Source organism: Marmota marmota, unplaced genomic scaffold (genome assembly GCF_001458135.2).
Source record: "Marmota marmota marmota unplaced genomic scaffold, marMar, whole genome shotgun sequence".
NCBI lineage: Eukaryota > Metazoa > Chordata > Mammalia > Rodentia > Sciuridae > Marmota > Marmota marmota.
In genome coordinates, this window is record NW_025999873.1 from 666,817 (window position 1) to 682,717 (window position 15,901).

The 15,901-nt window shown below is 38.4% G+C and overlaps 1 protein-coding gene across 1 annotated transcript; it reads left to right on the plus strand.

Annotated features, from left to right (window-relative positions):
• The first annotated feature begins 169 nt into the window (after positions 1-169).
• Zswim7 (zinc finger SWIM-type containing 7) lies at positions 170-15,273 on the plus strand. The gene is made up of 5 exons (XM_015506819.2): positions 170-378; positions 4,210-4,231; positions 6,625-6,727; positions 13,394-13,498; positions 14,841-15,273. The coding sequence occupies exons 1-5, from the start codon at positions 303-305 to the stop codon at positions 14,955-14,957; spliced, it is 423 nt and encodes a 140-aa protein (XP_015362305.1). The 5' UTR covers positions 170-302; the 3' UTR covers positions 14,958-15,273.
• The last annotated feature ends 628 nt before the right edge of the window (positions 15,274-15,901 follow it).

Sequence of the window (15,901 nt, forward strand, 5' to 3'; positions counted from 1 at the left end):
CAGGAGGCCTTGACCCCGGCTCCAGCTCAGGAGCCGGTACATGCTCCCGGCCGCGTCCTCTGCGCACTGCAGGCCGGTCGGATCCCGGGACGCCCCGCCCCCTGCGCAAAGGGTTCGCCGGATTGGTCGGGCCATCATGCCCAAGAAGGCGTCATCGTTGCTTTCCGCATGCGCGATGACGTACACCGACGTCACGGTCTCGCCCCAACCCCAGTGGCGGCGGGATTCCTCCGCAGGTTATCGTAGCAGGTCGGAGTTCGGTGGCCTAAGATCTTGTTGAAGAGGATGCAACCTGTGGCATCATGGCTGTCACGTTACCCGCGGTCGTAGAGGAGCTCTTGAGCGAGATGGCCGCGGCAGTGAGGGAAACCGCACGAAGTACGGGTCGTAGGCCGTGCGTGGCTGCGTTGTGGGCCGCGGAACACGTCGAGGGGGCCGGGGGCGCCAGGGCCTACGGGCGCGGGGTTCCGGGCCCCACCAGGGTGGGCGCTGTAAACTGCCCGAGTTTTTTTCCCTTATCTCTAAACTCCAGGCTCGTGGAAAAAATAAAATTAAATAGAAATATTTCGGTCATAAAAGTCAAATCCATTTAACAGATATTTAAGGAACAGTGCAGGTGCTGGCACTCCTCCCGCGGAGGGCGAACAGGCCAATGAGGACGGAAGCTCTGGGACAAGCGTTGAGTACACGTGAGAGGGGCTTGGGAGGTTGAAAGGACTGAATCCTATAGTGAGTTATGGAAAAGCTAACTCTTAAGTTATTTCATTCGAAACTCTGAATTTTAAAACATAATTTTTCTCAAGTCCTAATGTTAACTTTAAAAACTCTTCATATACTTTATTCAGAAAGTAAATATCTTAGGGTCACAAACCCAAATGCATATGCTAATTTCTGAAGTAAATCTGGATGCTCTAAAAGTCTTTTTTCCAGGGACCAGCAGAGGGTGCTTTATGCCTATGTCACTAATATCACGGAGCCAGGATCATCTCAGCATTACAAATTGAAAAAAAAAAAGGATATTTCAAATCAAAATGTATGGACTATTCGAACTACTCTTCCAGTGTAAAGATGGCCACTCTATAAACAAAAGCCAAATTAGGTTTCAAGACTGCCATCGCTTATTCACTTGCATGGCTTTTGTGTGCTTCAATATGGGTTATTTTGCATTACTGTTTTTAAAAGACTGAGAAAAGTAAAGCATTTCAGTCAGAATTTACTGAGGGTTAAACGTCCTGATTCCAGAAAGGATGGAGGGAAAGCTAATGTATTGTCAGTTCAGTGTTTCTTGTCTAAGCTTGAACAGTCTAAGAGTTCAAAATAGAATCAACTTTTACTGGAGTATGTCAGAATGGATCAAACCTTAGGCCGACAATCTTGAAGGGGACATAGTAAGTGCTGTTGACACTCATGGCTCGGACACAAGGACCACTGACATTTAATCATGTTTATTTTTTAGCAGACCTGTTTTTTATTTTTTATGGTTTTTTTTATTAGAGAGGAGAGAGAGAATTTTAATATTTATTTTTTAGCTTTCGGAGGACACAACATCTTTGTTTGTATGTGGTGCTGAGGATGGAACCCGGCTGCACGAATGCCTGGCGAGCATGCTAGCACGCTACCGCTTGAGTCACATTCCCAGCCCGCAGACCTGTTTTTTTAGTCGTAGAACCTTCCTTAACCCCCATTCTAAAGTGCTAATAGTTTTAAATCAAGATTCAAAGCTTGTGTAAGGAAATATAAACTAGTTGTAGCTGAGCCATGTAGGAAATTAAGATTACATTTCCTGTGTTACTTTTTGGTTCCCCTGTAGTTACAGTTGTCTTGGTTTGTTTAGTTTTCTGTGTATTTATCCATAATTCAACCCCACATTCTATCAGTGTTCTAAATCTCTACTCAACATGTTCAAATTAAAAAGGTGTTCATCAATTTCATTTTTCTGAAGAAATCTCTCCTAGAGCGTTCTGACTTGTCTAATATGAATTGGCTGATCTCATCTGTCTCCTGAGATCTCCCTTCACCATTATTATACTGGGAATTCTCTTTACCTATGTTGGGCCTTATATTTAGTATATCCTACAATTTTCTTTTCTTGGTTTTCTACCTTATTTTATGGAGCATAAGCTCTTGTAGCTTCGTGAAGAAGGGTATGAAAGGGTGTGAGATGTACTTTTTAAGGCTTAGCATGTCTGAAAGTTTTTCTATACTCACACTTAATTGATAGGTTGGCTAAGTGTTAAATTATATGTTGGAAATAATATTTCTTGAGACATCTGAAAGCATTATTATGCTATCTTCTATCTTCTAGTGTTTTTCCTGATTTTTTATGTGACTTTTATTTTTCTGGAAGTTGAATCACACTTGTTCCTCAGTATCCTTAGAGGATTGGTTGCAGGACCTCCTGTGGACATCACTGATGCTCAAGTTCTTTATTTAAAATAGCATATAACCTATACACATCCTCCCATAAACTTTAAATCATCTCTCAATTACTCATAATGTTTGGCACATGTAAATGCTACATAAGTAGTAGTTGTACTGTATTGCTTAGGGAATAAAGATAAGAAAAAAATCTACATGTTCAGGTATAGGCACAGAGAATATTTTTCCAAATTTGTTGTTTGTTTTGGTTTTGTTTTTAATCCAAGGCTGGTTGAATCATGGAAACATATAAAATCCATGGATTTGGAAGCTCAACTATATCTTCTCTTTATGACCAGTTTTTTAGAATCTTCTGATGAGAATTATTTTTTATTTTTTCACTCTACCATGTGGGCACTCAGTGGCCCCTTTCAGACTAGGAATTCATATCCTTCAATTCTGGGAAATTTTCTTGACTTACTGGATTGACGAGTTTTTTTTTTTTCCTAGTGTTTCCATTATTCAGTTACTGAATGCCCTTTATTGTTCCTCTTGAGTGATGTACAATTTCTCCTGTATTTCATTTTTTAAATTTTCTCCACTTCCTAGGAACTTTCTTTAACTGAATCTTTTAGATTCCTTTTTTTTTATTTCTGCTGTCATATTTAATTTACAATTTTTTCCCCTGAAGATCCCTTTATTATATCTTGTGCCTGTTTTACAGTTGCTTTGCTTGTTTTTTCCTCTGATAATATTGATAGGTGTTTGAAATATTTTCTCTGCAGTTTTTTCTCTAATTAGTTTGCTTCTGTTTGTTTTGTTCTCTTTTTTCCTTTGTTTCCCAGTAATTCTTAGTTGTCTAGAATGTTTAAGTGTGAAGACTTTGGATATAGAAGAGCTTATGGATGGTTAATGTCATTGTAATTGTTTTTACTAGGCTAGCTGGGGAAAACATTCCAGTGTCATTCCTCTTGGCTTGGTCAGAGTCCCCAGGAAAGATTGCCCAAAGGGTAAAGCCTGATTGTATTACAAGAGCCATATCGGGGAAGAGAGCATGAGGTCCCCTGTTTTTCATGTGACACCTTAGCTCCACTGTGTGTACCTAGAATTTTCCTCTAGGTCAGATAACGTGTGTTTGAATCTCTCCAGAAAATGAACCTAGTCTTTTGTCAGAGCGCAAAGACAGCAGCCATCTATAGCTAGGCCGTAGATTACTTCTTAAACATATTTTATATATATATATATATATATATATATATATATATACACACACACACACACACACACACACACCTTTATTTTATTGATTTATATGTGGTGCTGAGGAGGATCAAACTCGGGGCCCCACATGTGCCAGGCACGAGCTCTACCAATGAGCCACAACCCCAGCCCATAGACTTTTTGTTATTTTAATGTCCTTGATTGATACCAGCCTCCAGAACAATCTGGTACTACCAATTTTGAGAATTTCTTTTTTTGGGGGGGGGGGGATTGAGGGGAGTAAGGTAGAGGAGAAGTATTGGATTCTGTAATTAAATCAGGTTGGTGCTTGACTCTCCCCACTGCTAGCCTAGGATTCAGTTTTTTCAGATCTTGTGAATTATTTTTCACTCTTCTATCTACTTCCAGTTTATCTTAGTATTGTTTCTTCCTGCCTTTCTCATTCTTGGGAGTTTATGGGTTTTTTTTTTTTAACTGTTTTAGGCGGATTTAGGGAAGGAACAAAATTATATACATAGGTTCAATTTTTCATTTGTAAGTCTTTTTTGGTGGTAGTCTTTTTTAAGATTTTTTGTTTCTGTGGTCACTAGTATAACATAATTAACTTTTTTTTCTATTCCCATTTTACAGTTCCTGATGAGCATCTATCATCGTAAGTACACACTGTTGTGCTTTGATTTTTTTAAAAAAAACTCTAGTATATTTTAAGGGCCAAATCTTTATCAATTCTTAACTTTTTTTTTATGGTGCTGGGGATTGACCCCAGGGCCTTGTGCATGCAAGGCAAACACTCTACTGATCGAGCTATATCCCCAGCCCTTGATTCTTAACTTTTAAAACTAGTCTTACTGAACTAGTTAACTACTAAATATTTTTCACATAATTTTTAAAAATCTCAGATGAATAGCCAACAACATCATACAAGGCATTCCTATATTGCCCTATTTGCAACTCTTCTTTAACACCGTTCTATAAATTAAACCTGTTCCACTGGCACATTAAAAAAAAAAAAAAAATTAGAAGTATACCTGTCTTCAAAGAAAGATAAATGTGGGACTGAGGTTGTGGCTCAGCGGTAGAGCGCTGGCCTCCCACATGTGAGACCCTGGGTTCGATCCTCAGCACCACATAAAAAAAAAAATAAGTGAAATAAAGGTGTTATGTCCAACTACAACTAAAAAATAAATATTTTTTAAAAAAGACAAATGTTATTTGCAGGTGATATCACTATTAAAAAAAGAGAGAATTAAAAATGGCCAATTATTTTACAGAAATAAAAAATCATTTAATCTGATTTATAATTCAATAAATTGTGGATGGAACTACTAAAAAAAGTCATTTTCTTTCATGCCACAAAATCCAAGAATACAATTACAATCTCAATATCAATAAAAAGTAAAAGCTACCCAGGAATAAGTGACACTTAATTGTTTTTATTTTGATTTTTGGTGGTACTAGGGATTGAACCCAAGAGCACAATCACTGGGCTACATCCTCAGCCCTTTTTTTTTTGGAAACAGGGTCTCATTAAGTTGCCCAGGATAGTCTCAAACTTGAGATCCTCCTGCCTCAGTCTCCCAAGTAGCTGAGATAACAGGAATGCACCACCTTGCCCAGCTACCAGTAATTATCTTAATGGTAAGGAAGTAGAATTTAGGAAAATGCTTTAACCTTTCCTCTATTTCTCAGATTTTTCATAAGAATTATACATTATTATAAGAAAAATTAATTACCACTTTAAAAACAAAATAGGCAATCATAAAAAATGCAAATATGCAAAAATGTTGCAGAAAAATACAAAATAAAGATAACTGTTCATCTTTTAAAACTGGAAACCACAGAAGAAATTTGGTAGAAATATGGAGAAGGGCATAACTGATACCTTACTGGTAGGAATGTACATTGGAAAGTAACTTGGCAACAGGAAATAATAGCTTTTAAAACATATTCTTTGACCTAGATATTCCACTTATAAGAATATATCCCAAGGAAGTAATCATGGTTGTTCATAAAGATTTTACAGTGAGAATATTAATCCAGTATTGTTTATTGTAGTAAAACAAAAACGCTGAAAACAATCTATCCAAAAGAGTTGGGGAGAATAAAAGTAAAAATCTTTGTAGCCATTCTTTGTTCAAGAGATGCTTGCAGTAGGTTCTAAAGAAGACAAAGCAGGTTTAAATTTTTTCTAATGTTAACTGTGATTACCTTTGATTATTTTTACCATGTTTTATTGATTTTTTTATTGACTAAATCTTTAACATGTTTAATATAAAAATTTTAAAGAGCTCTTTCCTATTCCTTCAATAGTTTTGCACCTTAGACTAGTAATGTAGAAAAACGAAGTAAGTTATTTTTTAATTTCTAAAACATTAACATATATATGTATGTGTATGCATACATATATGTATACATGTGTATATATGTGCACATACATTCTATGTATAATAAAATCAGGAAGGAAACCAGTAAATATTTGGGGCTAGAGATAGATAATACTCAGTGATAAAGAATGTGCTTAGCACCTTTGAGGCCCTGCATTGAATTCCCAACACATAAACACACAGAAAAAAAGAGAATGGAAACACTACACAAAAGTATAAAAGAGGGCTTCATTATCAGTATAAGTTACTCCTTTTATTAAAAAAGAACATCTGAAATAAATGAACAAGAATATTAATATATATTAATTCTAGAGAGCAAATGAGTCTATGGATTTTGCTATATTATTTCCTGTTTTTCCAAATTAAAGTGAACTTTTTTAAAATGCTGAGGATGAAGAGGGCAGGATAGCTCAGTGGTAGAGTGCTTGTCTAGCATGCATAAGTGGGTTCTATCCTCAACACTGTCAAAAACAAAAGAAAAGAGGGCTGGGATTGTGGCTCAGTGGTAGAGCGTTTGCCTAGCATGTGCAAGGCCCTGTGTTCAATCCTCAGCACCACATAAAAAGAAAGAAAAGAAAGTGCTGAGGATAGTGAACCTTTGGGTCAAGTTACTAAGGTGATTGGCAGTCAGCCCTTCTAATCCAAAGCCTCCATTTCCCAGGCTGAAGTTTATCTTTGGCTCATCAGCCATTCAAGCCTTGGACCTAGTTGATCGACAGTCCATCACTTTAATCTCATCGCCCAGTGGAAGGCACATTTACCAGGTAATAAGTCTAGAAGTGGGATAATCTCAACAGAAACCCTTAGGATAGAATGTTTTCATGTCTCTATGGAAGCTGATAACCAGCTTGAAGTATTTCCTAACTGTTGAAAAGGTTTTGACCCATCTTAGTAAAGTTAACATATTAGTGATTTTTTAAAATGTGTATGTACTTATTCAAAATTGACAAAACTGCATATTTATGACATAAATGGTGTTTTGATATATGTATACCTTGGGATGACTAATTCAGGCTATTAACATGTCCATTACCTCGCATACTTATTTTTTTGTAGTGAAACCAACTTAAAATCTACTCTTAGAAAATTTCAAGTGTACAATTCATTGTTGTTAACTATTATCATCATATTGTACAGTAGATTTCCTGAACTTATTCCTCCTGCCTAACTGAAATCTTGTGCCCTTGAACCACCATCTCCTCCAACCTTCAATCTCTTAGTAACCATTCTTCTCCTTTTTGAGTTTTGAGTTTGACTGTTTTTGATTTCACATATAAATGAGATCATGACTGAGTATTCCATCTTTTTGTGTCTGCCTTGTTTCATTTAATATACTATCTCCAAGCATTTTAGTAGTTAAAAGAAATATTTCCAAGAAATATTTTCAGTACCAGCAATAATGTAGAAAGGCTTTCTGTCAGGTCTGATAGAGTATAGTCAACTTTTGCTTTCTTTTCTTTTTTTTTAATATTTTTTTATTTATAGATGGACACAGTGTCTTTATTTATTTTTATGTGGTGCTGAAGATCAAACCCAGTGCCTCACACTTGCAAGGCGGATGCTCTACCATTGAGCTACAGCCCCAGCCCAACTTTTGCTTTCTTACTGTTGATGATAGAGGCACATCCTCCCCATAAATTTATAGATATTTACATCTTGTTCATAGTCTTGCTTATAGGCAAAAGCCAAAATGTATTTTGAGGTTCTTCCACATGATCAGAATGATTTATCAAAAATGATCTTTCAAATTGTTGTCAATAAATATTTATTAAGGGTCAAACTGCTGAATACAGTTTACTTGGACCTTAGTTTTGCTCTCTTCAAGCTTATGATAGGGATAGATAGATTTGTGAAGTAGCAGCCTCTTATCAGACTCTGAATTACTTTCATGTGTTATTGATTATTCCCACCACAAGACTGCAAAGTATATTTCTGTAGGAAACTTAAATGAAGAAAAGTAAAGTAACATGCTGGGGTTGTGGCTCAGTGGCAGAGTGCTTCCCTAGCATGTGTGAGGCACTGGGTTCGATTCTCAGTACCACATATAAATAAATAAAAAATAAAGATCCATCAACAACTAAATTCTTTTTAAAAAAGTAAAGTAATAGTTGTATCTGGTTACCTCACATTGCCTGTTCTATAATCTGAGACTAGAATAAAGACTATATAAACGGCAGACAAAAGTGTTACTCCTCCTGGCTATATGAAACAAAGGTAAAAGCAGCTGGGGTTGGGCGAAGGGACTCTCTTTTTTTTTTCCTGGTACTGGGGATTGAACTGGGGGGCACTCAACCACTGAGCCACATCCCCATCCCTATTTTGTATTTTATTTAGAGACAGGGTCTCACTTGAGTTGCTTAGGGTCTTGCCATTGCTGAAGCTGGCTCAGAACCCAAGATCCTCCTGTCTCAGGCTTGCACCACTGTACCCAGCTTAGGGAAAGGACTCTTAAGAAATAAAAATATTGGCAGTGGTTCAGAGTTTTGTGTCTGGATTCAAAGCCATCAGCTCTTATTTGTTTTCCAGGCTTTGCTGAAGACCAGAACATGAGAATAGAATTTTTTCATTGTTTAAATTCTGTTTTGTTTTGTTTTTTTTTTTTTACAAATAACTTCTCGGAGCTGAGACCAGTTAGTTAACTCTCATTGAGAGACCACATCAATTAATTCTTAGGAAGTGAATGACTTCAGCAAAGCCTGCCTAGAGAAATAGGTGCCTTTGCTCAGTGAATTCACTTGTCATTCTACATTATAGCATAACTTCCTTGACATGGCAGAGTCATCCTGTGTTTCCTCATTAAGGAGAATAGAGTAGTGTTGGATGCTATAGATAAAACTATTGAATAGTATTTTCCTACTCAAAAGAGACTGCCTAGTAGGAAATTCTGACATGGTGAACTTACAGATGTATACTCAGTCACTAAATTTATTATTTATACATGAATAGGTATTTCTGTAATCTTTTCTGATATTTTATGTTTGTTTTGTTTGTTGTTTCAGGGGGAGGGTACTGGGGATTGAACTCAGGGGCACTCAACTCAACCACTGAGCCACATCCCCAGCCCTATTTTGTATTTTATTTAGAGTCAGGATCTCTCTGAATTCTTAGCACCTTGCTTTTGCTGAGGCTGGCTTTGAACTCACAATCCTCCTGCCTCAGCCTCTCAAGCCGCAGGGATTACAGGTTTGTGCCACAGCACCCAGCTTTATATTTGGGTTTTTTTTTTTAAATATATATGTATATTTTTTTAGTTGTAGTTGGACACAATACCTTTATTTATTTATTTTTATGTGGTGCTGAGGATTGAACCCAGCGCCTCGCACGTGCTAGGTGAGTGCTCTACCAGTGAGCCATAACCCCAGCCCCTATATTTGGTTTTTATATGACTTAGATACCTGAAACTAGAGCGGCCCTTCACATTTTCCCCATGTCTTTTAGTTTTGGAATTTTGGTCTCAGTTCCATTATCAACATAACATTTAGCCTGGGCAAGCAGATGTCTGGCTGACCTCTTGTTCTGTGATCTGATCATTAATTAAAATGTTAAAGTTGTTTAAAATATTTTTAATTATAGTTGATGTCTTGTTCCTCCAGTATTCAGTGTGACTTGTTTAGTTTTTGTAATTCACATCCTATATTAGCTTTGTTAGTCATAAAAAAACGCTAACTTTCTAGAATTGTGACTATCAGCCTGGAATTTGAATTAAATGAGTCTGAAGAAATCTTTATAACCCTTCAGGTTAACCTTAATGGTTGCATTATATAGTACTATAGTAAGAATTTGGTTTAAGTTGGGGGGGGGCGGGTTGTAAAAAGATAAAAGCTGAATCGGACACTGCCTTGTCTTTCCACAAGAGAACTTTTATTCCATATGTCAACCCTAATATTATTACTGTCCACCAGATGTAATGTGTACTTATTCTAAAAGTCACCATTTTGTTGCTATCACCTGACCTGCTTTTTAGAAACTTTGGCTCAGTTTGAGAAGGGGTGGCGAAATTATGCAGTAACAATGACCTCCAAATCTGAAAGGCTTTAAAGAAACAAAGTTTTACATATCCTTCATGCTATACATCCATCAGGAGTCAACTGCAGCTCTGCTCCCAGGCACCTTCATTTAGGAATCCCAGTTAGTAAACCCACCCCTATGTATATAGCCTGTTGTGCTATAATTTTTAACATTTCTTCCTGGCTATTCATACTTAGCTGGATAAGAAGCAAGTCATATAGCCAGTCTGTATTCAATAGAACAGGAATGTATAATCCTTTTTCCAGAGAGAAATAATACAGCTTACTGCTGCAAAGTATCATAAGAGGCTTGTAGTGGGCATAAAATAAAGCTGTACCCATGAATGTGTAACCATCTATGTGGGTCACCTCTTTAGAACCTAAGTGAAGTCCTCCAAGCAAAGTTCCTACAAGTCCAATCTGAGTATCCTCTTCTTTGTATGTCCATTTTTTAAAAAATCACACCAAACTATGAGTGGAAGAACTAGGAGCAATTCCTGTAAGAGGAGTTCATTTTTCATTGAAGGGTGAAGAAATTAAATTTTCCCTAAGGTCGATTTCCAGTTCTAAACAATTCTAACTCAGATTTCTGCCTGATTATTGGGTTCATTAGTTGTCCACTGCTATGTACGGTACATACTGCCTCAAGCAGTTAAACATTTTACTTTGAATCTTAGCCAGCCTGTGAGAGGAGCGGGCAAGGGAACATCTGCAGAATTTATCCCCATCTTTAAGTCACCGGGCATTATTTTAACATAGTTCAGGAAGTATTCTAATAGATAGGGGCCCTGCAATACGAAGGAAACACTGAATCATTCAAATTGATGCAGAATTCCAGAGGCTTATTCCTGAGTAAGTTTATTTCTAGAGAGAAAAGACACAGGAGATAACTAAAGGAAGAATTCTAAAGTTTTATTCTTTGGTAGTAATTTGGAAACCCAAGAATCATTCATGTCTCTGTTGGATGTTCGTTTTCTTTAGGATGAAGGAGGAAATAATCTGCTTTAATTTTCCTTCTTCAGTTAAGCCTTCCAGATGCACTAGGTAAATTTATCTGTTCATACTTAGTGATGTAGGTGATAGGTATGTTCATATAGGAAATTTATGTAGTGCTGAGGATTGAACCCAGTGCCTCATATATGCTAGGTGAGCACTCTATCACTGAGCCCCAGCCCCAGCCCAAGATGTGTGGGTTTTTTTTTTTTTTTTTTTTTAAAGAGAGAGAGAATTTTTTTAATATTTTTTTTTTTAGTTTTTGGCGGACACAATATCTTTGTTTGTATGTGGTGCTGAGGATCGAACCCAGGCTGCACGCATGCCAGCCGAGCGTGCTACCACTTGAGCCACATCCCCAGCCCCCAAGATGTGGTTTTAATAACAAATTTAAACCAAGGCTAAAATCTTTAATTGGTACAGCAGGCATCTTACCCAATCATTGGCCATTCCTGGAAATCTAGGAACCCCCAAGGAATTCTGCTGATTTTGTCAAAAAACTTTACGAAGATGGCTGTGTCGGCCAGGTGAGGTGGCACACATCTGTAATCCCAGCTGCTCAGGAGGCTCAGGCAGGAGAATTGGAAGTTTGAGGGCAACTTGGGCAACTTAGTGAGAGCCTACCTCAAAATCAAATTTTAAAAAAGGGCTGGAGATGTATATGTCAGTGGTAGAGCCCCCATAGGTACAATCCCCAGTACTCCCACCCCCACCCCAAAAAAGATGGCTATATCAGTGAAAGAAGCACACATTTGAATCTGCTATTTCTCCTACGGTTAAAGCCTTATCTGTTGCTTAATTCTCTGTGGGGTAGAAAAGATCCTTGGATGGGAAATTATATGACAGTATAGTTAAAAAAAAAAAAAAAAACCTGTTATCCCAGTGGTTCGGGAGGTAGGATGTAGGAGGATCATAAATTCAAAGACAGCCTCAATAACTTGGTGAGACCTTATCTCAAAATTTAAAAAAAAAAAAAGGGATGGGGAAGTGGCTCAATTGTTGAGTACCCCTGAGTTCAATCCCTGGTACCAAAGAATTTTTTTTTTTTTTAAGTTCTGTGATTTTTCATTTAGATTAGTGTCTTCAAGCCTAAATATAATCCAAAGGCCCTCTGAGAAATAATCTTCTAGTTTGGAAATTAACTTAAGGAATGAAACTTTGTTAGTCAGCCTCCCACCACTGTAACAAATATCTGAGATAAATCAACTTGAAAAGAGGAAAAGTTTATTTTATTTCAGTTTCAGAGGTTTCAATCCATGATTGCTTGGTCCTGTTGCTTTGGGCCTGTGACAGCAAATTATATACATGGCAAGAATATGTGGTGGATGAAGCCTGTTAACCTCATAGTACTCAGAAAGCAGAGAAAAGAAGGGTATAGGGTCCCAATATCCCCTTCAAGGGCACAGTCCCAGTGACCCAACTTACTCAAACTAGGCCCATTTCCTAAAGGTTTTGCCACCTTCCAGTAGTGCCACAGACCAGCAACCAAGCCTGTAATACCTTTGGAGCACATTGAAGATCCAAACTACAGTAAACTAACAAAAAGGTTTTGACTATTTGGTGGAAAAGAGACCTCCAACAGATTTGTCCAGTCAGGAATGAGGCTGTAGCTCAGGGGTAGAGCACCTGCTTAGCCCTGTTTCAATCCCCAATACAGGGCATGGGAGGGGATATAACACTAAATTTGTCCAACCACACCACTAACAGATCAGATTGTCCCTTTACCTGTCCTTTGTGTTCTTTTGTCTGCCACCAAAGCTTTCTGTTCTTAGACTGAGCCTCTTAACAACCCCACATATATCTACATCCTCCTTCCATCCTGCTAAAAGAGTGGGCAGATCTGGGCTTGCCTCTTTTCCGGAGACCTCCATCCTGAGCAGCTGAGTCATCCCTTTTGCAGGATTCTTTATATTCTCTCCACCCTCAAATGTTTTTCAAAAGCCCATTTCTACTTTCTTCTGAGACCTGTCTTGCTTCCTGCCCAACCACTCACTCTGTACCTGTTTTCACTCTTTTCAGGTATGTGGTGGAAGCTTCAGAAACTTAACATACATGCTGTGAAATACCAAATGTTAAGAAACCCCACAATAAAATATAAATGAGAGATTTCCCCTTCACGCCTTGATAGTCAGCACATGGAGTAGGCCCTATGAATCACTAAGTATAGGAACAAATGGTTTGTGTGGATGGTTGAACTAGCCTGAAACTCTTCAGTTCCACTCACTGTCCTAAAGGGTGAGCACTGAGAGGTAAGGAGCAGTTTGCATGCTCCAGGAAAAGAAGTTGAGTTTCCCCTTCTATGTAAAATAGTACTGCATTTCTTTCCAGTGCAGTTTGCAGAGACTTTGAATCATTAAATGGTTAAAGGGAAAGAGATGACACCCAGAAGCACACCTTCTGAGAGCTGATGTATCTATCCTTTTTTCCTAGGTACTAGGAAGTTCTGGCAAAACATACACATGTTTGGCTTCTTGTCATTACTGTTCGTGTCCTGCATTTGCCTTCTCAGTGCTGCGGAAGAGTGAAAGCCTACTGGTAAGGATGGGGAAGGCTCTTGCCACCGCAGTTAGGTTAGGAGATAAATTGCTAGCCCTTATTTAATGGTTTAAAAGTTGCACAAAATGGGAATTTATTTTTTTCCTTCAGTACTGGAGATTGAACCCAGAGGTGCTTACCACTGAACTCCACTCCCAGCCCTTTTTGAGATAGGGTCTTGCTAAGTTGCTCAGAATGACCATGAATTTGCAATCATACTACCTTAGTCTCACAAGTAGCTGGGATTACCAGTATGTGCCAACATGCCCAGCCACAAAGTGGCAGTTTTACTGTATTAAAATAAATAATTTATTTCCTTGACTTCAGTGATTTTTATTTATTTATTTATTTGTTTGTTTGTTTATTTATTTTTAGGCTTAGCCTACCAAAATGTCCTTTATAGAACTACATTGGTTTCTTGCTTTTTTATTTGAAAGGTCACAGCTTTGGGGAGGATAGAAAGGCAGTCCTGGAAGTTGGGACTGGGAACGTAGATGGTCCAATAAAATTTGAAGCTAATTGTATGTTGGCAACTTGTATAACCCCCAACTCCAGCCATGAGGTGTGGCTTCTTCCTACCTGTAAGATAGACTGGTGCTACACTCAACCTTCACACGGGGCAGGAATGCCTTTGTCCGTCCCTCTCAATCTTTACTGATTTCCTCAGAGTCCAGAGCATTAAGCAAGAGCAGGACATATTCACACACTCCTTATCGCCTCTTGGGAGAAGGTCACTATTTCTCAGTCTTGGCAAAGAAGATAATGGAGTCTACTGCATTCTTCCCTTCATTTTACTCTGTTAACTTCTTAAACATCTTGGGAACTGGATGCCAAGTTGGATGTCCCATTGTGCAAGAGGCCACATTCATAGCTCATGTGCTATAAGTATATATCACCTATAAAATAACAGGATTGAATGAGGACCTCTTCAAGATCTGAAGCTGTGTTCTGTGACATAGGTCCAACTGCATCATCTCCCCAGAGTAGCAGACAGGCTGGGATATGCCAGAGTTCTGCCACAACTCCTCCCTGACCCTCAGCCCTGACCCTCAAGTACATAACAGTGGTTAAGTGAATAGACTATAGGTTCTGAGCATATGGTTAAAATGAAGTTAATACCTGTCCTCATGGGTAGCTGTCAGATAAGTGAGATAATCTGAGAAACACTGAACAACATAGTACCTCAAGGAATGTTAGCCATTGCCTTCCTTTCTAAAAGGAAGGAAGAACCTAACTGAAAGCACAGCAAACTTCCTTTTCCTTTCATATAATGGTAGGAGAAGTAGACTAGACAATCACAGCCCTGCTTGTTCCTAATATGTCTTTATGTTTTGTGTTCCAGTGTAAGCATCTCTTGGCAGTTTATCTTAGTCAGGTTATGAGGACCTGTCAGCAGTTAAGTGTCTCTGACAAACAACTGACAGACATGTTATTGATAGAGAAGAAACAAGAAGCTTAAAAAAGTACAGATGGAATGTCATTGTCTTTCAAAATAGAAGTCCTATGGAGAAATGCATTCAACCTGTCATGGTTCTCAAGGAAAAGAGATGAAATGGATCTTCCAGAGACTTGTGTTACTCTCCCTTTTCATCCTGGATTGCAGGACGAACTCTGGGAGCTGTGGGCTAGGGAGAGTGTGAATATGGTTTGGAGCCTATGACATCTTCCCATGAAAAACCTGAATCAGCCTCTGAGCCACTTGGGCAAAAAATGTCCCTGGAAGGAATTAAGCATTGTAACCTGAAATAAAGTCCAATACCATGCTGTGTCCACAATTAGTTTGCTTCTTAAGTGACTGAATTAGTAGTAATTCTTTAAAGGCTAGGGTGGCTGGTCAAACTGAGTTCGAGCAAGTTTAGATGAACAGGTATTGGTTCTTTTCTTGGGGTCCAGAAAATTACTCAGCAATAATAAAAGATCAGAGCAGAGAGATGGCCAAACAAACAACAGTAAGTCTGAAAGGACTCTCACCTTCTGATATATGTGGCTCTGGTGCCAGAGCAGCCTAAGTGGACTGTATTGCTAGTGATGCAGCCTCTATAACAAGGCCAGAGCTGGATTTATTCTGCTTGTATAGCAGGACCTTATAACTGGACAGACAAAAGGACAGACTTCAAATCATGTCCTGGAAAGAAGCTGTAGATACCAGTAGGGATTTTGAGTCTGAAGAATAAATTTTAAAAGGGTGGGGGTGGATAGGAGACCCAGATGGACCCCAAGAGAGAACAAGGAGCAACAGTAGGATAAGGATGAAAACGAGACAGGCTTCAGCCCAGCACAAGAACTTCTTAATAAGTAAAGCAAATAAATACATAATAAAGTAACAGCTAGAAGAAGATCGGAGAGGGACAAGGATGGCTGGTCTCTGCAGGGGTTCATAAACCTGCAGTATTATTGTGGAAA